The sequence below is a fragment of the Carcharodon carcharias genome, chromosome 1 (assembly GCF_017639515.1).
Source record: "Carcharodon carcharias isolate sCarCar2 chromosome 1, sCarCar2.pri, whole genome shotgun sequence".
NCBI classification, from domain to species: Eukaryota; Metazoa; Chordata; class Chondrichthyes; order Lamniformes; family Lamnidae; genus Carcharodon; species Carcharodon carcharias.
Window position 1 is genome coordinate 229,504,106 of NC_054467.1, and position 27,226 is coordinate 229,531,331.

Consider the following 27,226-nt stretch of genomic DNA (forward strand, 5'->3'; position numbering starts at 1 on the left):
GGCGGGCGCGGGGTTTAAGCTCGGAGCCGGAGTGGGAGCGGCTTTAATTGTGTGGGAGAGGAGAGTGGGGGGGGGGAAAAAAAATGGCTCATCATAGTCCAGTGTCAGCCTGTCAGGGGAACGAGCGCTTTAGGTACATTTTTTTCCATATTATTTATTGAAGAAAAAGAAAAGGGTTAAGAGTAATCTGCAGCAGCGTAAGAGAGTCTCTTACAATAGAGATAAGAAGCGGAGTCTCTGACCCTGTCGGCCGGCCGCCCGCCCGCAACTGAGCGAGAGCGCGAGGAGGCGGCGGTTACCCTGGGCGGGTTTGAATGTGTCGCTCGGAGTGGCTGTGGCGGGAAAAGGAGCAGCGGCCCCGAGTTTCCCCGCTCCCCATCCCCACCCCCACCCCCCACTTCTCCTTTAAACCTGACCCCCGAGTTTCCCCTCCCTCCCTCATCCCTCCCTCCCTATCCCCTCCCTCATCCCTCAATCCCGGCCCCGAGTCGCCCCCCTTTCCCCCATCCCGCGGCTGGTGTTAACTCCCCTGCTGCATATTTCTCAAACTGCACTTTATAAAATTTCCCTCAGTCGAAGTTACATATGTTTGTATTGTTATATGAAACAAAAACAGTAAAGATGTATATTTGTATGCATGTCTTTATTTTTGTGTGTGTGTAAATAAATATCGATCACTATCTGATTTAAATCCCCCCCCCCCCCCCATTGCTCGGGGAGGGAGGGAAAGCGAATCCGGAGCCTTTAGCGGATGGAGGCATTGGGACTGCCGCTTTCTCCCTCGCTGCTGCTGGTGTGTTTTTTTTCTCTCTCTCTCTCTGCCGTGGTGTCTGTTTCCCTGACGCTGAGGTTTCGTTTTCTTTTTTCATTGTATTTCCCCTCCCCGGCAGGAGGAAGCCGCCGCCATGTCGCTGGTCCATGGGCAGGAAGCGAGGAGCCGATGGCAAACTGAGGCGGATGGGCGATTCGGACTCCACCGTGTTCGAGGATGAGATCAAGGATTGGGATGAAGCTCCTTCTTGGTCAGATGGCAGGGTCTCCAGGTTAGCGGGCATGAGATTTAATCCTCTCGGCGCATGGGAGCGGAGCGGGGCGGGGGTGACTGTTTAATTGCCCTGAGGAATTGGCTTCTTGAAGCGTATATCCCCAAAAGGGCTTATGTAAAAAAAAAAAATACCCTTGTACCTTGCATCGAAACGTCAACAAACTTGGGTGCACATCCCCTTGGATACCCCTGGATCCGATTTCTACTTCCAGTCTGTCTTGTAAAGCTTGAAGCCATTCGCATTATTTTTTGCCTCTTGATAGAGTTTGCAGTGTGCAAAATGACTGATGTAGTTGCCAATATAAGTCAAATTGCTTGGCATGTTTTGAGTGCGATGGGCCTCTCGTCTTTTGAGACCTCTTCAGGAATGTCAGGCTGCGATGTACTCAGTGACTTCATTGATTTCAAGGTGAGCTTTCTCCTTCAACTCAAGTGTGGGGAAGGATACTGAGCTACTAATCAATCCAATAAGGAAACTTCACTTTAGTGGTGAGAATATGGAACTTGTTTCCGGGGAAGTGTAGTGGTATTGTCACTGGACGAATAATCCAGAGACCCAGGTAATGCTCTGGGAACCTGGGTTGAAATCCACCATGGCAGATGTTCAATAAAAATCTGGAATTAAAAGTCCAATGGGGATCATGAAACCATTGTCGATTTAGTTGACTTTTAACTGACCTCTGAAATGGCCCAGCAAGCCACTTGGTTGTATCAATCCACTAAAAAGCCTAAAAGGAATGAAACCATATAGATCATCCAGCATCGACCTATGCCCTGGAACCTTCTGTCGCTGGGTCAAAATCCTAGAATTCCTTCCCTAATAGTACTGTGGGTGTACCTACACAACATGGACTACATCGGTTCAGGAAGGCAGTTCACCACCACCTTCAAGGGCAATTAGTGATGGTCAATAAATGTTGACCTAGCCAGCGATGCCCACATCTCATGAATGAATCGCCTTTTTTTAAATTCAGCGATGCATTTAAAGTGAAGCTACATATGATAGGGGGAAAGGAATAGCAAGATATTTTGATATGTGAGACATAATCACATAGGAGTGTGCTTGGCTGGTCTGTTTCTGTGCAGTAAAGTCCTATGTAAAGAAGGGGCTGAGGCTGGCTTAAAGTACTGCCATGTGTGAAGCCACAGGGGAGTTGCACAGAAGTATGAGAATTTTGTTTGGGAGATGAGGGTGGTAACAATGGTATGAAGGGGATAAGCAGCAGATCCCCTGAGGTGGGGTTGGAAGTAGGCAACCTCTGATATAGGGAACCATTTGTTTCATAGGATGTGGGTGCTGCTGACAAGGCTAGCGTTTGTTGCCCATTCCTAATTGTCCTTGAACTGAATGACTTGCTAGGACATTTCAGAGGACAATTAAGAGTCATCCACATTGATGTGGATCTGCAGGCACATGTAGGCTAGACCAGGTAAGGGTGGCAGATTTCTTTTCCAGAATCTGAAGCTCAACTTGGGACAAATAGGATGCCAATGTTGTGAACCATCTGTTTTGGCCTGAGAAGTTGGAAGGAGTTTGTGACCAAGAGTGACTATGTTGACTTTTGTCTTGCTGTTGGGATTTGTGGCTTTTTCATGATGATCGTTCACCCATTGGTTAATTAAGAATCTATCTGGCTCTGCCTTAAAAATATTCAAATATTCTCTGCTTCCACTGCTTTTTGAGGAAGACTCACGACCCTCTTAAGAGAGAGAATTTTTCCTCATCTGTCTTATATGAGCGATCCCTGATTTTTAGACAGTGACCCCTAGTTCTGGATTCTTCCACAAGAGGAAACATTCTCTCCATATCCACCCTGCCAAGACCCCTCAGGATCTCAACAAGCTTTCAGTTAAGTTGCCTCTTACTCTTCTAAACTCCAGTGGATACAAGCCTAACCTGTCTAGCCTTTCCTCATAAGACAACTCGCCCATTTCTGGTATTAATCTAGTAAACCTTCTCTGACCTAATAGATTTCTTTAAATGAGGAGACCAGTGCTGTACACAGTACTCCAGTTGTGGTCTCATCAATGCCCTTACAGCTGAAGCATAACCTCCCTTCTTTTGTAATCATTTCCCCTCACAAATGATTGCATTCTATTAGCTTTCCTAATTACCTGCTGTACCTTGATAATAAGCTTTTATATTCTTCCTGCCAAAATGAACGATTTCACATTTGCCCACATTATACTCCATTTGCCAGATCTTTGCCCACTCACTTAACCTAACTAAGATTTTGTAGCCTGCATACTTCCTGTTCACAATTTACTACCTATCTTTGTGTCGTCAGTAAGTTTAGCAGCCATTCCCTTAGTCCTTTCATCCAAGTCATTTATATAAATTGTAAAAAGTTGAGGCCCCAGCACTGATCCCTGTGGCACCCCACTCATCACATCCTGCCAACGAGAAAAAGACCCATTTATGCCAACTCTGCTTCCTGATAGCTTGCCAATCTTCTATCCATGCCAATGTTACCCCCTACACCATGAGCTTTTATTTTCTGCAATAACCTTTGATGTGGCACTTTTATCAAATGCCTTCTGGGAATCTTAAGTACAGGACATCCACTGGTTCCCGTTTATCCACAGCACATGTGACTCCTTCGAAAAACTCCAATGAATTGGTTAAACAGGATTTCCCTTTTACAAAACCATGTTGACTCTGCCTGATTGCATTGAATTTTTTGAAGTGTCCTGATATAACATCTCTAATAATAGCTTCTAACATTTTCCTTATGACAGACAGACTAACTGGCCTATAGTTTCTTGCTTTCTGTCTCCCTTTTGGAATAAAGGGGTAACATTTGCTATTTTCCAATCTAATGGAACCTTCCCCAAATCTAGGGAATTTTGGAAGATTAAAACCAGTGCATCAACTATCTCACTAGCGACTTATTTCAAGACCTTAGGGTGAAGCCCAGCCAGACCTGGGGATTTGTCAGCAAGCAGCCCCAACAAGTTTGATACTGTCTTTTAACTTTTTTTAGTCAACAAAATCACAGAATCTTAACAGCACAGAAGGAGGCCATTCGGCCCATCGTGCCTGCACTGGCTCTCCAAATGAACATTGACCTAGTGCCATTGCCCTGCCTTTCCCCATGCCCTTGCTCATTATTCAAATAGAAACAATCATTTAATGCTTTATTGAATGCCTCGATTGAGCCTGCCTCCTCCACACTTCCAGGCAGTGCATTCCAGACCTGAACCACTCGTTGTGTGAAAAAGTTTTTTCATGTCACGCTTTTCTATAAATCTGTGCCCTCTCGTTCTTGATCCTTTTACGAGTGGGAACAGCTTCTCCCTATCTATTCTGTCCAGCTCCCTCATGATTTTGAACGTCTCTACCAAATCTCTTCTCAGTCGCCTTCTCTTCAAGGAGAACAGTCCCAACCTTTCCAATCTATCCTGATAGTTGAAGTTTCTCATCCCTGCAACCATTCTTGTAAACCTCTTCTCCATTCTCTCCAAGGTGTTCACATCCTTCCTATAATATGGTGCCCAGAACTGTGTACACTATTCCAGCTGAGATCTAATGAGTGTCTTATATAAATTCAGCATAACCTTTTTGCTTTTGTACTCTATGCCCAGAATACTATATGCTTTAAAATACAGCCCAGAATACTATGTGCTTTAAAAGCTGCTCTCTGCCTGTCCTGCTACCTTCAATGATCTATGCACATATACGCCCAAGTCCTTCTGTTCCTGCACCCCCTTCAAAATTTCACCCTTTATTTTATATTGTCTATGTTCTTCCTACCAAGATGCGTTACCTCACACTCCTCTGCATTGAACTTCATCTGTCCCCTATCTGCCCACTCCACCAACTTGTCTGTGTCCTCGAAGTTCCACACCATCCTCCTTGCAGTTCATGATACTCTAAAGCTTCGTATCATCCTCAAACTTTGAAATCGTCCCCTGCACACCAAGATATTGATCATTAATATATATCAGGAACAACAAGGGTCCCAGTGCTGACCCCTGGGTTACTCCACTACAAACCTTGCTCCAGCCTGAAAAATATCCATCGACCATTACTCTCTGCTACCTATTTTTCGGCCAATCTTGTATCCACGTTGCTACCATCCCTTTTATCCCATGAGAAATAACTTTCCTGGCAAGTCTGTTGTGTGGCACTGTGAAAAAAGCCTTTTCAAAGTCCATGTACACCACATCAACAGCATTACTCTCATCGACCTTTTCTGTTACTGCTTCAAAAAAACTCAAGTTAGTTAAACATGATTTCCCCTTTAGAAACCCATGCTGGCTCTTCCTTATCAACCCATAGAAAAATATGTGACTAATTCTATCCTGAATAATTGTTTCAAGAATCTTGCCCACAATTAAGTTAAACTGACTGGTCTGTAATTGCTGGACTTATCCTTAGAACCTTTTTTGAACAAGGGCATAATGTTTGCAATTGGCACCACCCCTGAGTCGAGGGAAGACTGAAAGATTATGGTCAGTGCCCCTGAGATTTCTACTCACTTCCTTCAATTGGATTCCTTGGATGTATCTCATCCAGTCCCGGTGCCTTGTCAACTTTAAGTACAGTTCAGGTGTAGACCGTCCCAACGGTACAGATGCCACTTTCCGCAATACTGGTGCCAGTGCCCCACAAACCGGAACCCACTTCTCCCACACTAGTCTTTGAGCCACGCATTCATTCCTCTAATCTTATTTGTCCTATGTCAATTTGCATGTGGCTCAGGTGATAATCCAGAAATTACCTTTGAGGTTCTGTTGCTTAGTTTGGTGCCTTGCTTGTCATACTGACTTTGCAGAGCCCCCTTCCTCGTTGCGCCTATGTCATTGGTACCTACATGGACCACAACCATTAGATCCTCCCCCTCCTGCTGCAAACTCCTCTCCAGCCCTGAGCTGATGTCCCAAACCCTGGCACCAGGCAGGCAACAAAGCTGTTTGGACTCTCACTCTTTGCCATAGAGAACACTGTCAATCCCCCTCACAATATTGTCCCCTACTACCACTACATTCCTTTTTGCTCCCCCCCCCCGCCACTTGGATGGCTTCCTGTACCACAGTTCCATGATCAGTTTGCTCATCCACGCTGCAGCCCCCACTCTCATCCAAACAGGTGAAGAGAACCTTAAACCTATTGCACAATTGCAGAGGCTCACACTCCCGCCTTCTGGGTTCCCTTGCCTGCCTCACTTGTGGTCACACCCTCCTCTCCCTGACCACTGATCAAATCAGAAGACCCTATCCTAAATGGTGTGATTGCCTCCTGGTATAAAGCATCCATGTAACTTTCCCCCTCCCTGATGTGTCGTGGAGTCTGCAGCTCAGCCTCCAGCTCAATGATTGAGCCAAAGCTCCTCAAGTTGTGCAAACTTACTGCTGACATGTTTGCCCTGGATCACAATGTTATCCAGGAGCTCCCAAATGCTGCAGTCTTGACACATCACCTGTCCTGCCACTCTTAATTATATTAATCACTTATTTAATGTTGTATTAACTTTACCACTAAATTATGTACTATTTTAAACTTAGAGACAGAAACAGCTAGCTCCTTTCCCTGTGTTAGAGCAAGAACCAATTTCTATGGGGTGAGAAAGATAGAAAGAGGAATCAACCAACCCCTAACCCCCCTCTCGCCAAACTCCAAGTCTTCAATCAGTTAGTCAGCTGCACTAAAGAACCCTAAATTTATAATAAACTGAACTGGGGCTACAATAACCAGGTTCAACCAGTTAGCTAATTAACTACTTGGCTCCTACACTGAGTGAGTTTACCCTGTCTAAACTGTAAGAAAGAAAGAACTTAGCCTGCTTACACATTATTTTCCAGTTACTGTTAATTACAGACTAGAATGTGCTCAGGGTGGTGGGGAGCTTCAATGTCCATCACCAAGAGTGGTTCGGTAGTCACACTACTGACCGAACTGGCCGTTTCCTAAAGAATATAGTTGCTTGACTGGGTCTGCGGCAGGTGGTGAGGGAACCAACAAGAGAAAAACCTACTCAACCTCATCCTCACCAATCTTGCTTGTCACAGATGCATCTGTCCATGGCAGTATTGGTAGGAGTGACCACCCCACAGTGCTTGTGGAGACGAAGTCCCACCTTCACATTGAGGATACCCTCCATCATGTTGTGTGGCACTACCACTGTGTTAAATGGGATAGATTTCGAACAGATCTAATAACTCAGGGCTGAGCATCCATGAGGTGCTTTGGGCCATCAGCCACAATCTGTAACCTCATGGCCTGGCACATCCCCCATTCTACCATTACCACCAACCTGGTTCAATGATGAGTGCAGGAGGGCATGCCAGGAGCAACAGCAAATATACCTAAAAATGAGGCATCAACCTGGTATAGCTACAACACACGATTAGCTGCATTCCAAACAAAGGAAGCAGTATGCAATAGACAGCTACACAGTGCTGCCACATCCAGTTGTAAATGGTGGCGGAAAAATTAAGCAACGATCAGTAGGAGGAGGCTCCACAAATGGAGTGCAGCACGCCAGTGCAAAAGATAAGGTTGAAACATTTGCAGCTATCATCAGCCAGAAGTGTCGAGTGGGTGATCTATTTCTGCTTCCTGTGGAAGTCCCCAGCATCACAGGTGCCAGTCTTCAGCCAATCAGATTCATTCCACATGATATCAGGAAACGGCTGAAGGCACTAGATACTGCAAAGGCTATGGGCCCTAACAATCCATCAACAGTATTAAAGGCTTGTGCTACATAACTAGCAGCACCCCTATTGAAACTGTTCCAGTAGAGCTACAACACTGATATCTACCAGCTATGTGGAAAATTGCCACGGTCTGTCCTGTCCACAGAAAGCAGGACAAATCCAACTGGACCAATAACCACCCCATCCATCTACTCTTGATCATCAGCGAAGTGACTAATGTGTCGTTGACAGTGCTGTCAAGCAGCATTTGCTTAGCAATAACCTGCTCACAGACACTCATTTTGGGTTCTGCCAAGGCCACTCAGCTCCTGCCATTACAGTCCTGGTTCAAACATGGACAAAAGAGCTGAACTCCAGAGGTGTGGTGAGAGTGATATTGAATGTCATGGAGAGATAAAAACAAAAAACTGTGAATGCTGGACCTGCTAAATTTTTCCAGGTAATTCTGTTTTTGTCATGGGGAGATAGTTGGATTCTTTCTTGTTGAAGATGGTCATTTCCTGACACTTAAGTGGCAAGTAACATTCACGCCACGCATCAGCCCAAGACTGAATATTATCCAGGTCTTGCTGCATGTGGGCATGGACTGCTTCAGTATCTGAGGAGTTGCGAATGAAGCTGTGACTTGAAGCAGCAGAAGATGGTTGGGCCTAGGACACAACCCTGAAGAATGCCTGCAGCATTGTTGTTGGGCTGAGATGATTAGCCTCTACAACCTTCGCCATTTTCCTTTGTGCTCAGTATTACTTCATTGAGTGGAGGATTTTCCTCCTGATTCCCATTGACTTCAGTTTGCTAGGGCTTCTTGATACCAAACACTGTCAAATGCTGCCTTGATATTAAGGACAGTTACTCTTACCACACCTCGAGTTCAGCTCTTTTGTTCATGTTTGGAACAAAGCTGTAAGGAGGTCAGAAGCTGAGGGGTTCCGACGGCCGAAAATGAACATTGGTGAGCAGGCTGTTGCTTTGTAAGTTCTGCTTGATAGCACTGTCACCCATACCTTCCATCACTTTGCTGATAATCGAGAGTAAACTGGTGGGGTGAAATTGGATTTTTTTGCATGACTTAACTGGGCAATTTTCTACATTGGTAGATGCTAGCATTCACTGTACTGGAACAATGTGACTTAACCTGTGGCTAGTGGAGCACAAGTTTTAGTATTTATAGCCAGGATGATGTTGGGGCCCGTAGCCCTTTCTTCTGTATCCCATGCATTCAGCCTTTTCTTGATTTGTCATCTTCAGTGAAGTGGGGAGGGGCGGTGCTCATGGGAGCATAAACACTAGCAGAGCCAGTTACACTGGCCTATTTCTGTGCTATAGATTCAGTATAAATGGGGCAGGTAGTTTCATATGCCATGGTCTGATGGGCAGTAAATGAGAAGTGTTTTTGAGGTTAGAGACAGAAATGTTGGCCAGGATGCTCCTGTTCTTAGTGCCATCAGGAAAAAAAGGCCTTGGTTTGATACCCCACCTGAAAGATGATACCTTTAGTAATATAGTACATGTTACTGTACTGTTAACATCAACCTAAATTCTTTGCTTCATATCATGGAATGGGGCGTGAATCCACAGCACTCTGCCTTGACCAATGGTGCTACCAGTGGGCAAATCTGATTCTTAAATTATCACAATGAAGCCAAGCAGAGTTTAGAAAATGTAATGGAGATTGTGTGCAAGCAGGATTGGCAGTTCGGATGCAGTACAGTGAAACCTGTACAGACACTTGCTAACTGTCCCAAATAACTTGAATAATAGACACAAACTGTCCCTGGATACCAGACATTCTCAAATTAAAAAGCAGAGCCTTCAACGTACTGTTTACAATATAAAAACACTGGCAGATGAGTTGGCATTGGGTGGAAAGAAACTTTTTGTGTAATGAAGATTTTTTCCAGTGTGCCTAGTAGCAGAAAAAAACCCTCTGTCTACACAGCTCTACCACAAGGAAGGAGGGGTTCTCTCCAGTTATGGGTGCTGGGTATAAAAGATCTCCAATACACAGCTGTGAAGGTCCTTAAAATTGATTGGCTGAGTATAGTGTCAAGGCTTACAGATGGGTGGGGAGGAAGACTGTAGAATGGGTGCAGGGGGACAGATATGGAAGAAAAGCTTCCCTTTCACCTGCAGTGAAGTGGGTTTCAGGTTCTTGGAATTTTGCAACAGATGCTGGTGCAAAACTACAAAACAATTCTCGAAAACAGGCACCACAACCTTTATGGTAAACCTCATAACATTTGGGGAAGCTATTTGGCCTACCATCATTTGTTCGAACCTGAAATATCTTCAGAGTTTGGCAGCCCCACCCTAACAGTGAGCTACTAACAGATCCATACCACCCTTCTGACACTTCAAAATAGTAGCAGCAGCACATTATTGCCTGTCAGTTTGGGATTTTCAGGCACTGACCCTCTTCCTAATTTCCCCTGTGTAGGTTTCGAACATATTAGATGTCAAGATCAAGTCATCACTCCCTCAATAAAAAATGACTGAGATGGCAGTGTACTCAAACTGATCACATCTTTCTGGTAGAGCTCCAGAATGAGAAGTGATCTGGAATGATAGTAAAAATGAACAATGCTACAGGAGATGCATGCAACCTCAGAATATTTGGCTTATCTGGTTTACTGTAAATTAACTACTATGAAAATAAGGACGTCTACCTGATGCATGTCCCTTACGCGTCAATGTTAGATGAAAGTTTACAGCTTTCACCTAACATTGTAGAAGGAGGAGGTGGTTGGAAAGAATACACCTTCAAATGGAAGTAGAGGAACAGAGGATCTGCATAAATCATTTAAAGAGCAGAACAAGTATGTACCATAAAGGCAAACTGAATACCTATTTTATAAAGCAAGGAGTAATGTTGCACTCGTCAAAGGCCTTGGAGGATTGCTGTTACAGATACAACCTAAATGGAAGGATATAAAAACACTAATGGTGCACTTTGGATTTGAAAATGTTGGAGGAGATAGGATCATAATTATGAAGATTTGAGAAATTGGGGCTTTGTTAGAGCTGATATGTATAAGGACTAACTCAGGGTATGAGGTGAAGAGTGATTATTTAACTGAAACAACTTGTACATTAAAAGGACATGAGTTGAATACAAAAATATCCAAAGTAATGTGAAATGGGTTGAAATGTAACATCACCACGAATTAAAGGGAGGTTGGAAAATAAAATGGGCATTCTTCTGCAGAACAAAACTTGTTTTTTTTGTTTTGAAATTATAATTGTTTGAAATAGAAGAATATTACAGGAAAGTGGGATTTAAGTGGCTTGTGCGGGTGAAAAACAGTGAAATGGACTCGTCGGATTGTTTCTGTGCTATAACGCTAAGTCCCACTTGGTTTGGATGTTTTGCTATGTGAAAATTGGTTGTAAATCAGTAAGGATTGAGGTGAAAGTGACAAAAATATCAATTTTCTGTCTTTTATATGGATTTGTTTTCATGGTTGTCCCTTGAGGTGCAACTGCAAGTGTTTTAAGGCAGTTGCAGTTCTTTTCATACAATAAAAGCACAAATAACCCACTTGACTTGGGTTGCAATGCCATAGCGAATGGCATACGCAATGAAAGGGAATACGTGTAGCTGGATCTGTTTAAGCTGCTTTCGAAGATAGTTGAAATGGTTGGAATTTTGCTGAAAAAAGATAGACTAGCAAAGTTTCACTGTCTGAAAAGAATTAGATAGGAAATTAATGACTCTAGATGTTTTGAGAGCAACGCTATGTGTACCTGTGCTGGATCTGTTAGAATGATCAAAACTAACCCAACTGTTGCCTCCTCCCCATCCCCACAACCCTGTATCCTGTTTCAGAAAAAATCCAAATTTGCTGTAAAAGATGCCATGGTGTGTCTTAACCACTCCCTTCTGCAAAATATTTTGTGCTGCAAGAAATGTCCCTTGCCCTCATAGTAATTTTAAGTTGATACTTGCTATTGACTCTCAAGGCTAGAGGAAATAGGCTTTCCATATTCACTAAAATTTGGCATTTGAGATTCAAAAGAAATAACTTTAGTGTCCTCTGCTTCCATGGCATCAATAACATTATCTCCCGTCTCCTTTATAATTAAAGAGCCAATCTGGTATCATTCTGGTGAATCTGAAGTGTAATACGTTTTTTGCTTTAATGTGCTTTTGAGATTTGCACATGGTACTATGATCTAACTGTTTTGTACAACTGTTGTCGTGTGTAATGACCTTTCTGCAGTGAATATATTGAGATTATTTACTTCAGTTAAACTAATTTTTAAAAATTTTAAATGTGAAGCTGTACTGCTTTTGCAACTGAAGCAAGATCATATGGAGATGCAAAGTAAATATCAGTGTCTTTAAAAACAGTGCGTAACCGGATTTCCTAATGAGTGCTTGCTATTCGCTATCTCTGGCGTACCTTAACTTGATCTTCAATTTGGGATAAATGCTTGAATCTATAGGGAGTTGGAACTTGCAGATGTGTAATCTAAGATCACCTTTAGATTATTTTGGCAGCACTCATGAGCGTAAAGAATAAATTACTGTGCTGTAGTGATGAGGTCAAGTGTGCCTATTGTATTCATTCATAACGTTTACTGCTATAAATTAGCCACTAATTTTATTTACAGACAAAGTTGTATACAGTAAAATCCTGATTGTTGAATCCCAGGGGATCTGCCCACAAGTTCATGTTAAGCGGAGCTTTGACAGATGAGGCCCCCATTCCCACGTGAACGCATCTCCATGGAACACGATATGCCTGCAAATGTGGTTTATGTCAAAAACGACCATAGCTGTACTCTAGTTTAGCCATACTTTCAGGCTTCGCATGTCCTTTTGCAGGGAGATCTCTCTGCTAAATGATGGCTTGTCTTGCATGCCAGGATTTCGGCTCTTGTGTGGTCTAACTCCACTCTGGTCATATGATAAGTTTAAGCAAGTTTGGCAATTCCACAGTTACCATTGTGGCTTGGGCTTATCATTGGCATTGTTCTATGGGATTTGCTATTTTGACAGTGGGATTGGTTAACGACTTCAACATAAACATCATGTCATCTGAGTTTGACGTGATTTCACTGGTTACTTCAAACTTTTGTAATTGTTTGCTATGCTTGCACATGCTCTGCATAAACAGGTTGAAGTAATTTTGTCTTCGAATTTATTTTTGTGATGGGGAAATGGAACATCTTCCATCTTAAAAATCTTGACATTGCTGGATCAGATATAGCATAGTTAGATGCAGAGGCAATATTTTTCTGTCTAAATGCCATCCTTTATCAGCTCATTCTTTTATTGATCTATTACCCTCTAAAATTGGCAATTGCTACTAAATTGGAGATTGGCCCATGTCCTAGAGGAATGGGATTAGCGGCGCATATCAACTTGGAATTAAGTATACTATTGGCAAAGTATGATCAATTTCCTCAACTTGGAAAGTGTCCCATATTAATGTTGGGTGTAAAGTCCATTCTTGGCATAAAATGTATTTCTTAGGCCAATTTGAAATTGAACTGATGATCAGTAGTTTTCGAACTCAAATTTTCCCTGTTTTCCCCAGTTGCTGCAATTGGATATTGTCCTGGATTATTAATTTGCAGCCAGGTCAATGTTTAAAAAAATAGGGTTGGTTAAGTTTAAATGACGATGTTAAAATGAATCTCTTCCAGTTTCACAACACCAGAAAGTGATGGAGTGGTCCCCAGACATGGTTCTGCAGACTGGGGCACTGCAGTAGAAGATGAAGAAACAAGACAGATTGTTTATCGAGATTTGAAGAGGTTTGTACGCTTCGGCTTTGCAGATTGCATTTTTGTCAGGAATATCAAATACTGCAATCAACTTTATAAAGTGAGGTTCTATGCTTTATTAATCTTTGCTATTGTGAAACCTTGTATGGCAATTGTGCACTTGCATGTATACAACAGCCAAAAATGTTAAATTATGCATTTTTTGTGAAGGGGGGGTTGTATCTCTCTCTCTCTCTTGCATTCCATTATTGCTTGGAGGGATTCCATTGTTGTTCAATCTGCACTGTTTATATAATGGAGCAGATTCAGCAACAAAAGGTATCGTGGCCTAAGAGTTCACCTGACCTTGGTGCAGCTAGTGGCTGGCATTTAAGGAATTTTTGAGATATCTTTTCTCCGATAGTATTGGCATCATTGTTTTCTTTGCCAGACTGCTTCTAGATTTAACCTGCAGGAGTAAATGGGTGTTTGAAATATTCAATGGAATCTTGTGTGTTTTGTTGAATTCTTGATGAAATTGTCCTTTTTTATAAAGGCTATATCTTTTCAGTGAACTTGCACTAATTAATGTTGCTGGGGAGAAGGAGAACAAGTTCTCAAGGAAGCAAATTTTGATAGAAATGTTACATAGATATTGGTTTGTGAGAAATATGCAGCTAAGGGATCTCTGACTTTTTGGTTAGATTTTGCTTCTCACAGTAATGGAGGCCCCATGGCATGTCCTCGTCCATAGACGCATTTCTTCTCGGATCCTGTATCTTAAAATATAAACTTCTTAAATGTTTCATTCATTTCAAGGATTTTCATAGCCTGAAAGTCCATTATAAAATGCTTCTGCAATAATGGTCTGGCATCCTGGGTTGCTATAGTGAGAAAATGCATAATCTGTGTTTTAATCTGGTTCTTACAATCTTTAGATAAGCGTGGAGAAAAGAGCTGAACTCTAGGTGAGTCGAGAGTGACTGCCCTTTACATCAAGGCAGCATTTGTCAGAGTGTGGCATCAAGGAACTCTCGCAAAACTGGAATCAGGGGGGAAACTCTCTGCTGGTTGGAGTCATAACTAGCACAAAAGAAGGTGGTTGTGGTTGTTGGGGTCAATCATCTCAGTTCCAGGACATCACTGCAGGGCTTTGTCAAGGTAGTGTCCTAGGTCCAACCATTTTCAGCTGCTTCATCAGTAATCTTCCCTCCATCATAAGATCAGAAGTGGGGATTTTTGCTGATGATTGCACAATGTTCACCATTCGTAACTCCTCAGATACTGAAACAATCCGTGTCCATACGCAGCAAGACTGGGAGCAGTGGCATGTAACGTTTGCCAGGAAATGACCATCTCCAATGAGAGAGAATCCAACCATCTCCCCTTTGGCATTCATAGGCATTATCATTGCTGAATCCCCTACTATCAATATCCTGGGGGGTTACCATTCACCAGAAACTGAACTGAACTAGCCATATAAATATTGTGGCTAAAAGAGCAGGTCAGAGGCTAGGAGTCCTGTGGCAAGTATTTCCCCTCCTGACTCCCCAAAGACACTCCGCCATCTACAAGGAGTGTGATGGAATTTTCTCCACTTGCCTGAATGAGTGCAGCTCCAACAACACTCAAGAAGCTTGACACTATCCAGGCAAAGCAATCTACTTGACTGGCACACCATCCACCACCTTCAACATTCCCTCCACCATTGACACACAATGGCAGCAATGTGTACCATCTACAAGAAGCACTGCAGCAACTCACCAAGGATCCTTTGATAGCACCTCCCAAACCAGTGACCTCTACTACCTAGAAGGACAAGGGGAACAGATGCATGGGAATGCCATCACGTTCAAGTCCCCCTCTAAGCCCCCAACATCCTGACTTGGAACTATATCACTGTTCCTTCACTGTGGTTGGGTCAAAATCTTGGAACTCTATCCCTAACAGCACTGTGAATACAATACATGGACTGACTTTAGTGGCTCAAGAAGGTGGTTCAGTGGCTCATCACTTCTGTAGGGCAATTAGGAACAGGCAATAAATGCTGGTCTAGCCAGTGATGTCTGCATCTCATGAATAAATAAAAGTAAGTGCAATTACACAGATTGTATTCCATGTTTCACTAGCTATAGATTGGTCCGTAGGTTTTCATAGGAAAAATGAGAAACTTGTGAAAAATAACCTAAAATTTTGGAAAAGTCTCACAACTAACTAAGTTGGACTGATCGTTATGATAAGGCAATAGTTGTGCTCATAGGCAATGCAGGGCAAAAACTAATAGTTCACGATTTACAAAATTACTGATCGCAACATAAGGAGGTCATGTCCATGTTGGCTCTTTGCAATAATAACTCAGTTAGTTCCATTCTCCCTCATTTTCCCTGTAGCCCTGCAATTTTTTACCTTCAGGTGCTTATCCAATTTCCTTTTGAAAACCACGATTGAATCTGCTTCAACCACACTCGGTGTATTTTTGTTCGTAACCACTTAGTTTGTTTATCTAAAAGAAAAATGCTTTCCTCACATTGTCGTTTTTTGTCATTCACCTTAAATTGGTGTCCTCTGGTTCTTGATGTTCCCTCAAAGGGAGTAGTTTCTATCTATTCTGTCTCGATCACTCATGGTTTTGAATGCATTATCAAATCTCTCCTCAACCTTCTCTGCTGAAACAACACCAGCTTCTCCAGTCTATCCCAGTAATTGAAGTCGCTCATCACTGGAACAGTGCTCCTAAATCTTTCCTGCACCCTCTGTAATGCCTTCACAATCTTCCTAAAATGTGGTGCCCAGAATTTGACACTATCCAGTTGAGGCTGAATCAATGTTTTATAAAAATTCACTATAATTTCCTTGCTTTTGTACTCTATGCCCTATTCATCAGGAAGGATCTGACATAGTTTTTTAGCCACTCTCTCAACCTGCTCTGCCACTGTCAACATTTGGCATTTGCTCTTCCTACCAAAATGTATCACTTTCACTTCTCTCTGTATTAAGTTTTATCTGCCATGTGCCCACCCATTCCAGCAGCCTGTGTCCTCTTGAAACCTTTCAATAGCCTCATCCATTCAATATTTCCAGGTCCTGTTTTCTTTAAATTTTGAAACTGTGCCCTGTACAAACAAGTCATTACTTTATATATCCAGAAAAGTAGTGCATCTCTGGGGAAATCATATTGGCTAGTTGTTTTTTGTCTGGATTAAGGTTAACAATATTCTGTTTCCTGTCACTTGGCCAACTTTGTATCTATGCTGCCACTGTGTCCCTTTATTCCATGGGCTTCAAATTTTTGGGAAAGTTTATGTGCTACTTTACCAAACACCTTTTGGAAGTCCATGTATGCCATTACCAAGTGCATTAACCTAATCAACCCTCCTGCCTCATCAAAAAACTCTAATGCAAGTTAAACATGATTTGCCTTTAACAAATCTATACTAGTTTTCCTTAATCCATGAGTTACTGTTAATTTTTGTCTCAGGTTGTTGTTTCTAAAAGTTTATATTTGCATCCTTTTTTGTTCGAACAGGTGTGTACCACCCACCTCTAAGAAAGATTGGAAAATTATGGCCAGTGCCTCTGCAATTTCCACCTTTACTCCCCTCAGTACCCCCTGAGTACATCAATTTTGTACAGCCAACCTTTCCAATACCTCCTAACCAGTTTTAGCCCATCCAGTCTTGACTGCCTCCTGCCTTCTCTTTCACTATGACTTGGGCAATATCATCATCCTTGGCAAAGACAGATGGAAAGTACTCATTTAATACCTCCAGCCATACCCTTTGACTCCATGCGTAGATCTCCTTTTGGTCCCTAATCGGCTCCACTCCTCATACTAGCCTTTGCTATTTATATACCGGTTAAAGACTTAGATTCCCTCTTAGGTTAGCTGCAAGGCTCTAGGCTTTGTTTGTACTGCTTTCTTTTCTCCACCCCACTTTTAGAAATGCACCTCAACTGCATCTGAATTATTTCTTCTTTAAAGGCTGCCCATTGTTCCATTACAGTTTTGCCTACCAATCATTCTGATTTACCTGGGTCAGTTCTTTGTTTATACCACTAAAATTGTCCTTCCTTCAATTGAGTATTGTTACTGTGTTTCTCTTAATCTTTCTCCATAGCTAATCTAAACATTGTACTATGGTCACTTGGCTAAAATGTTTCCCTTCTTTTCCAGAAGCAGATCTAACGCGCCTCCTTCCTCATTGGGCTGAAAACATACTGATGTAGAAATTTTTCCTGAACATGCCTCAGACACACTCTGCCTCTCTGTCTGTATGTTATGTCTGTCCAATCTGTTAGGATAATTACATACTCTCCCCATCATTGCACCTCTCTAATTTTCCTGAAATTCTGCTGCTCACTTCTGACTAGTTGGTAACCTATTAGAATACACCCAACAATATAATGGTATCTCTATTGTTTTGTAGCTCTAAACAAATGGATTCTGTCCCTAACCCCTCTAGGGCTCTCATGCGCTCTGACTGTAATACTCCCCTTACTCAAGACTACCACCCCTGTGTTTCCTTCCTTCCTTAAGCACTATAAACCTAATTTGGACCTTATTGCTTACCCTCTTACTCCTATACCATCTGTTATCTTACTATTTTTTATTCTAGTGCTGTCTGTTATCCTTTTTTGTGCCTTGTTACTCCTTTCTAACGCTACAACTTTGTTCCCATCCCCTGCTGTTTGAACCCTCCCCAGCAGTTTTGGCAATTCGCCCTACCAGAATGTTGGTTTTGACTCTGTGTTACCTGTCCAACTTTACATGTCACACTTTTCCCAAGTCCCAATGTCCCTGGAATCTTAATGCCTCACCACGTCTCCAGCCAAGCAATCAGCTGCTATATCCCTCATTAGTCTAAGTGCCACGTTTTATTTTTATTCTTTCATGGGATGTGGGCTTTGTTGGCTAGGCCAGCATTTATTGCCAATTCTAGGTGCCCTTGAGAAGATGGTGGTGAGCTGCTGCCTTGAACCGCTGCACTCCATGTGCTGCAGGTACACCTATAGTGCTGTTAGGGAGGGAGTTCCAGGATTTTGACCCAGCGACAGTGAAGGAATGGTGATATATTTCCGGGTCATAATGGTGAATGGCTTGGAGGGGAACTTCTAGGTGGCAGTTTTCCCTTCCATCTGCAGCCCTTGTCCTTCTTGATGGTAAAAAGCAAAATACTGCGGATGCTGGAAATCTGAAACAAAAACAGAAAATGCTGGAAAAATTCAGCAGGTCTGGCAGCATCTGTGGAGAGAGAAACAGAGTTAATTTTTCGATTCTGTATGACCCTTCAGAGCTGAAGAGAAGTGGAAATGTAATAAAATTTATACTGTTTAAGGGAGTGGAGCTGGATAGAAGGCCAGCGATAGGTGGGGACAAAGAAGGGTTTGACAAAGATGTCATGAACTAAAGGACAAAGGGAGTGTTAACGGTAGTGGTTAGTGCTAAAAAAGGTGCTGATAATGGCATGAAGATAAGTAAGCAGAATGTGACAATAGCAGAACAAGGGTAGCATTGTGCGAAAGAACATCATGGAACAAGTAACATGGCCTGGTGGGGGGAGGGGGTGGTGGTGGGGAAAAAAGTGGATAGAAAATGGATAGCAGCGGGGAATAAAACCCTGGACAAATGAATAAAAGAAGTGGATAAAACATAAAAAATAAACATTTAATGTAGAAAAAAGGGGATAAGGACGGAGGAGAGAGTTCATGGCCTGATGTTGTTGAAATCAATGTTAAGTCCAGAAGGCTGTAAAGTGCCTAATCGGAAGATGAGGTGCTGTTCCTCCAGTTTGCGTTGGCATTCACTAGAACGTTGCAGCAGGCCCAGACGGACATGTGGGTATGAGAACAGGATGGTGTGTTGAAATGGCAAGCAACCGAAAGGTCTGGGTCATGCTTGCGGACAGACTGGAGGTGTTCTGCAAAGCAGTCATCCAGTCTGCATTTGGCCTTCCCGATGTAGAGGAGACCACATTGGGAGCAGCGGATGTAGTAGACTAAATTGAAGGAGGTGTAAGTGAAGCACTGCTTCACCTGAAAGCAGTATTTGAGCCCTTGGATGGAGAGGAGGGAGGAGGTAAAGGGACAGGTATTGCACCTTCTGTAATTGCATGGGAAGGGGATGAGGTGTTGGGGGTGATGGAGGAGTGGGCCAGGGTGTCCTGGAGGGAACAGTCCCTACAGAATGCTGACAGATGGGGTGAGGGGAAGATGTGTTTGGTGGTGGCATCATGCTGAAGTTGGTAGAAATGGTGGAGGATGATCCTTTAGAATGCGGAGCCTGGTGGGGTGAAAAGTGAGGACAATGTGGACCCTATCATGGTTCAGTGAGGGAGGGGAAGGGAAGGTGTGAGGGCAGAGGTGCAGGAGAAGGGTTGGACCCAGCTGAGGGCCTTGTCAATCACAGTTGAGGGTCGGGGGAGGAACTTCAGTTAAGGAAGAAAGAAGACATGTCAGAATTGCCGTTTTGGAAAGTGGCATCATCGGGACAGAGGTGAAGGAACTGAGAGAATGGGATGGAGTCCTTATAGGAAGCAGAGTGTGAGGAGCTGTAGTCGAGGTTGCTGTGGGAGTTGCTGAGCTTGTAATGAATATTGGTGGACAGCATCACCGGAAATGGAGACAGAGGTGAAGGAAGGGAAGGGAACTGTTGGAGATGGACCATGTGAAGGTGATAGAGGGGTGGAAATTGGAAGCAAAATTCATCATTTTTTCCAGGTCTAAACGAGAGCATGAAGCAGCACCAAAACAATCATCGATGTACAGAAAGATCTGTGGGAGGGGGCCTGAGTAGGAGTAGAAAACCGAGTCCCCCCCACCCCCCTCCAAACTGTGGATGAAAGGGCCCTCAGCTCCAGTGCCACTGCCCTCATACCTTCCTCTCCCTCCCTGAACCATGATATGGTCCCCTTTGTCCTCACTTTTCACCCCACCAGCCTCCGCATTCAAAGGATCATCCTCTGCCTATTTCGCCAACTTCAGCATGATGCCACCACCAAACAGATCTTATACCCACCCCCGTACTCTATAGGGACCGTTCCCTCTGGGAAACCATGGTCCCCTCATCCTCTTCCCACAGCACCTTCCATTGCAATTGTAGAAGGTGCAACACCTGCCCCTTTACCTCCTCCTTCCTCACCGTCCAAGGGCCCAAACACTCCTTTCAGGTGATGCAGCGCTTCACTTGCACCTCCTTCAATTGCCCTTGAAGGCAGTTTGCTAGTGCCCTATTTCAGAGGGCAGTTAAGTGTCACCACATTGCTGTGGATCTGGAGTCACATGTAGGCCAGACAAGGATGGCAGATTTCCTTCCCTAAAGGGCATTAGTGAGCCAGATGGGTTTTTAACAATCAATGATAGCAACGGTGACCATAAAACTGAGACTAGCTTTCCATTGCAGATGCGTTAATTAATTGAATTTAAATTCCCTCAGCTGTGGGAGGATTTGAATTCAGGGCCTCAGAGAAATAACCTGGATCTCTTGATAACAAGTCCAGTGACATTACTGCTACACCATCTCCTCTCCAGAGTAGTACTTCTGTTTAAAATCCTTCAAGTTTTCACACTCAATTTTTTTTTCTTTCAGATACAAAAGACGACTTTTGCTAAATGACTTTAATGAACATGAAAAGGATTACTCTTCTGAAAGGTATAGCTAAAGTGTTTACATAAATCATGAATAAATGTTTGCTAACAGAGCATTGCACAGTTAACCTCTGCATTTTGCAAAGCCTTTCCTTTATATAGTCAAACATTTACATCAGATTATTCCAAAGGTCTTCATGAGAATGTGTGATGGTGGGAAGAGATGAGGACGGTAGTTTGAGACTGACTTGGGTAGTCATCAACTATTCTGGTTCTTTTTTGGCACAGATCCCTCACTTTAACTCGTCGTAACCTCTGACTGCAGGCAAGACTGGTGGACATCTGGGACCACCCAGCTGGGGCAGAGGGCTTACAGGGTAGCTTGATAACTTTTCTTTGGTTACTACCATTTCTCCTGCAATGCAGTTGGGGTTGGGATTTATACACTAAGGGTTTATATCTGTTCATTCGTACAATGTCGTGCTATGGCACTTGCAAATGGTGGATACTTTATTCTGGTGGGAGCTTGAATCTGCAACAGTCCCTCAAAGCATATTGTAGCATATTGATGTACTAAAGAATGTGTAGTTTGTGTCTAATTCTTTCCTCATCCCTAAACTAATAAGTTTCTGATGATTAGAGAAATCTTTTAAGCACCTAATTATTAAATTTCAGTTCGAGTGGCTCCAGAGAATCATTAGCACCCTCAGAACTTGAAACTGATGAAGTGGTATTGATGAGAAGACAGAAGCAGATCAACTATGGAAAGAATACCATTGCGTATGATCGATTCATTCAGGAAGTTCCCAAGTAAGACCACGATACACTTTATTCTTGCCCTGATACCCTTGGGGCTTTTTGCCAGGTTTATTGTGGGGATGATTGTCTATGTTGGATAACATGACATTCGTCATACTTGAAAGCAGAAAATATTTTTGGCATTGTGCATGAAAACTTTTTACTTTCAGGAGGTGGCTGGGTTATGCTCTGACTGAGATCACCAAACAAACAAATCTGTCTGTCCTTGTATCCTGAAGAATATTGTCCTTGCTCAAGTTATAATTTGTTAAAATTGATTCAGTTCAAAATATGGTACTTGATATTTGGATAATATTCCTCACTCTTCCCCTTCCTTTTAGTTTATTTATGAGATGACGTGTTAGGAACGAGAGAGTTTTGAGTAATTTATATTTTGTATTTGTGGGTGTTAGGAACAAGATGCAGCTTAAGTTTAACTTTTTATTTGTGTTAAGAAATACCTGGGTATGGTTTCATTTTACAGGTTCTGTGTAATGGAGCCAAGAGGCCTAAGCCCTCTTTGTATTTTTGCATTTTCCATGAAGTTTTATGAATCTTGAAGTGAAGAGCTGTTACCAATGCTTAGGGAAGCTGGAATATTGTCAGGGTCCATAACCTTTGCACTATCCATCTTATGCAGTTGAAGGCACAATGGTTAAACAAGGGAGTAGTGAGGGAGAGAATCCATGAGGTTCCAATCCAAAGAATAGAGTTTGGAGAGGGCTTGTATATCTGAAAAGCCTGCAGATGCAGAGGATGTTATGACCACGTGAGGAAGGGTAAAAAATGACACACTCATTCCCCCCCTTCAGGTCTGACCGTAACAGGGCTCTTCTGAATTTAGAGGATGTGCTTTGCCAATGTTGCAGGAGTCCCACTATCTATGATTTCAGATTGCGAAGAATTAGTCAAGACGGGTTTTCTTGGGTTAAACCAAGATGATTAGTTTATTGAAACTATTTCCTGAATTAAAAAATAAGACTAAGTAGATTGCAACCACTAGTCATATGTCACACACTCGACTGGGCCCATACACGCCAGTACAGATGACAGAACAGGAGGATAGACTTGAGGCTTTTTTTATAACAGCTTGTGTAGAAATAAAACAAGGAGTATACAGTTAACAACTTTGGCTGGTCTCGATTGCATATTGCGGTGTGTGTGTGGATAATCTTCTCAGGATGATTACTTTGCAAATCAGAGAGAGAGAGGTTTTTTTTTAAGTTCCTTGTAACAAGGAATACAGCCCTGCTGGTAGGCAATAGTGGGTAAGTGGAACCTGATGCAAATTCAGGTATTGACCTGCCTCCATTTTGGATGAGCTGAAGTTTAAAGTACAGAGGATGGGAGATCAGCCAGCATGGATTGGAATAGTCAAGATTGGAGGTGATAAAATACAAAATGATTTTCAGTGTTACTAGCTGCGATGGGAGGGTACACAGTTAATTTCCGCCCCATTTCTCCACAGTTTGTAACAGTAGATTAAATAAAATTTACCCACAAAACTGGCCAATTATGTACCTTCTGATACTGTTATTCCCAGCATAAAAAGGCTCTAGCCAGGCTTCTTTCAGTAAACATTTTTAAAAAATGATAAAACAAACTTCCTTTTTAAAACAAGTTATAAAACTGGTTAACATGCAAGTTGTAGTTTAGAAATGCAACTATTTTTTTCCCTTTTTTTTGGGGAAAAAAAGATATTTGAAACCCCATACACAGGACAAAACAGAGACAGTCCCCTGCAGAGGTTGGAAGATGGGAACATTTCATCAGAAGGATAAAATTTGAAGAGATCTCAACTCTGTTGATCTAACAACATGTTGGTCATAATAGGCCTGGATGTTCTTTCAGATGGGTTTGTTGGTGAAACTATCCTTGACTCTTTCTTATCATAACTTTGCAGACTTTCAAAAAAAGTGATTTACTCTGATGAGATATTTCTGAGGCAGGTTTAACACGAAGCTGGGGCAGAGAAGAGGAAAAGAGTCTTTTCCTTGCAGCTTGCTTCTAAGGCACCCACACACTGAGTTTGAAAGACTAAGATGTTCAAAGAATACTTCCCTTAGGCTAGGTGTCTTTAACTAATCAGCAAGAGTCTTTAGCCTGGCAGCAACAGTTCTTTGTTACCTTTGGTATACTTCTCTAGGTGCTCCCTGCTGAACATATATCTTCAGCGTGGTTTATTGGTTTCATACGCACATCCTGAATTAATATTGCAAACTTTTTTGAAACTCAAAATTTTGGACATTCCTTCAGATTTTTCCAAAAACTGGTTCCCCACGTCAGCTACAGATGGACTGATCTGGGTGATAGAATCATAGCATAGTTATAGTACAGAAGGAGGCAATTTGATCTGTTGTGAGATGTAATTCAGCGGCCTCTGTGATGAAGAGAACATGAGGTAGAAACTATGTTGGAATTAAACCCGACACTGTGGCCAGAGAAGAGGAAATCTGTGGCAAGGGTACAGAGTTTTTAGTGGGAGCTGAAGATGATGGGCTTCAGTCTTGGGCCAAATATGTTACTAATGGAAATTTTTCTTTGTCCAAGACAGTATGTTGAGCAAGTAGTCTTGACTGCGCGTAATGCAAGGGTTGAGAGAGATGATGTAGCTGGGTGTGTCCTCAGCAAGCATATGAAATGAAGTTTTCTGCCAAGGGGCAGCATTTAAGTAAGCAAGAGGGTCAAGAACTTAACCCACAATTTTCCGATATGACGAGATTGCTACTAAATATGTGGAGCTGGACAAAAGGATGTAAAATCACTTCTGTATATAAACAGTTTGAAGTTAAGTTGTGTACTATTTATTGAGTACCATGAACAATTTACAAAGCATTGTTCTGCTTTGTTGTTTGACTTTGATTAATTTCAGCTGGATAGGTGCAGAACATGTCATTGATACTAGATGATATACTTTAAAGCAAATTAACTCTGTGCTCACATGCATTGAATTCTTTCTTTCAGACATCTTCGGAAGCCAGGCGTTCATCCAAGGACTCCAAACAAGTTCAAGAAGTTTAGTCGTAGATCCTGGGACCAGCAGATTAGATTGTGGAGAATTGCACTGCATGCTTGGGATCCACCAGCAGAAGAAGGAAGTGATTTACAGGCAGTGTATGTTCAAATTAACTGGGTTATCAGTGTGATGAGAGTGGAAAACAATTGGGGTGAGGGAAATTGTGCGGTTCTGAGTTGAATTCCAGTTAGTGTGGATGGTATGAATTATTTTGTGTGAAATAAGGAATAAAATTTTATCTCAGTAGTTGTCTGCCTTTTGTTAGAATGGTGATTGAGCATTAAAGGAATGTTCCAGTCCAGTTCTGTACTACCAAATGACTTAGTTCAACTGGTTGTAAACAAATACTTCCATAGCAAGTCTTGAAGTTTTTTTGTTATGTTTTTCAGCACGGAGTTTGATTTTGATATGGAAACAGAATCTGTGAACAGCTCAAGTGGAAGTCGAACAAGTCTTCATGATGAGAGAGGATGCACTCCCAGCAACACACGTGCACCATCTCCTCAGGTATACAACTTGAACTTTAAAAATATGGATTATATAATGAACAGTTCATTTCCCAGGGATATACAATTGAAAAAGCTCTCTGGCAAATATGGAATAGATTAATTCCTCTTCTGTAAGCTGTAAATGGAATGATTGATTGACTTCTCTGCATTTTTGTTGATTACTTGATGAATTTGTATTATGTGCTCCTTTGCAAGCACTACTGATCAAATATCCAGAAAACTGGTTCCAGAATTAATTTTTCTGCTGTCTTTCAGCATTGTAGCCAAACCAGTGTTCCTAACTGGATTGTCAGAGGCTGCTCCCCAAAACTGCCCAGGAGAAAGGCCCAGGAGTTGGCTCTTTTTTTAAAAAAATTAGGCATATTGTTCGCCCATTCGAGTCTTCCTGGTACCATTGACATGATCTGCCAGCTGGCCTTGTGTAGGAACTGAGATTTCTGACCTTTCTACAACTGGTGAGCTGCAGTAGCCTAAGGCCCTAATACCCTTGTTTGGTTTGAGCCTCGTTCCAGTGAAAACTGGCAGGCAGCAGTTACGCCGATGACTTGCATCCATTTGAAGAGAAGTCAAATTCTTGGCCACAGACTAGCTGTGGTAATGTGTGTTTACTAATCTGATATATCCATCTTGAATAATCCCTTTTTTAAAAAGGTATGGGAGATAGGGTGTGCAACATTGGTTATCTGGAATTTGGTTCTTTGTGATATTAGTGAGAAATGCTGTTTTTGTCCTATGAAGTTACTATAACAGAATTTACAATTTCATCTAATGTCTTAATATTTCAATTCTCTTTAGATATCTTGCTCCACTCCAACCAGAGAATTTGTCTACCCTCATGTGGGCAAGGAGTTCGATTTGCAAGCTTGTTTGGCTGAAACCAATGAAGTTAGCTCTTGGTTAAACTAAAGGAGGCTGCTTGGTGTTGAGAATCTTGCATTGAGGAAACAGGTCTACAGTTGCTGTGGTGATCTCATGAACCTAAAGGGGCTTAGTGTTTTTGTTTTTTTTTACATTGTATGCCATGTTGTGTAGATTTGTCTGTAATGTGCAGTGCAGCAAATCCATTAATGTAATTGCTTTTTGGTTACCTCTGAAATACACTTTTTCAACTAATTATAGTGGATAAGAGTGTCCAAATTCCAATGTTAAACCTTGTCCCTACGTAGGGTTGGGTTGACTTACCCCCCCACCCCCACCCGCTTCAACAATTTTTTAAGATAAGGATAGCACATATCTTTGGGGAAATTATGGCACCAGAATGTCATGAATCCCACTTTCAAACATTGATGTTTCTTTGGCTTTAATGATGCTTTGCAACAAAACTTGGTTTCTTTCTGAACACCGCTGGGGCCTGGGGGAGAATTTGAGCCTTTTCGTCATTGGGTTGGGTCAGTATGCAGGTGGGAGTGTCAGAATTAACATGGACTATTTCTATCCTGTAGTTGCTAGATTACTCTTGTTATGTTTTCAGTGTTTTATTCTTGGAGGAGTGTCAATTATCTTGTTCAAAATCAGATGCAATATCTGTTGTTAAAGCAATGCTAATTGCTGCTGTCTCCCATTTGAGATTGAATAAAGTTAACACTTTTTGTATCTTGGTAATGTTTGACCTGTGAATTTTAGAAATGCTGTCATGTGTTTTTGATTTAACAGATCTGCATAAATGTAATCCATTGGTGTAAAGTTTAATTTCCTAATGGAAAACTGTAATAAATTCAATTTTGTAATGTTTTTATTTTGTATTTAAAGCAACTTGTCTTGCATGTGGCCAGACTCCAGTTTGATATTGTAGACATCTGAAATTATTTGCTATTGAAATATAAATTGTTGAACTCAGCATTTTTAATATTTCTAGTTTTTTTGTAAATCTGCAGCTGTACAATAAAACTTGGATTGCCTATT

At 42.1% G+C, this 27,226-nt stretch overlaps 1 protein-coding gene across 1 annotated transcript; it reads left to right on the top strand.

Annotated features, from left to right (window-relative positions):
• Positions 1-27,226, top strand: LOC121281600 (stem-loop binding protein). The gene is made up of 8 exons (XM_041194610.1): positions 1-133; positions 891-1,043; positions 13,358-13,468; positions 21,003-21,065; positions 21,677-21,811; positions 24,764-24,913; positions 25,205-25,322; positions 26,120-27,226. The coding sequence occupies exons 1-8, from the start codon at positions 84-86 to the stop codon at positions 26,228-26,230; spliced, it is 891 nt and encodes a 296-aa protein (XP_041050544.1). The 5' UTR covers positions 1-83; the 3' UTR covers positions 26,231-27,226.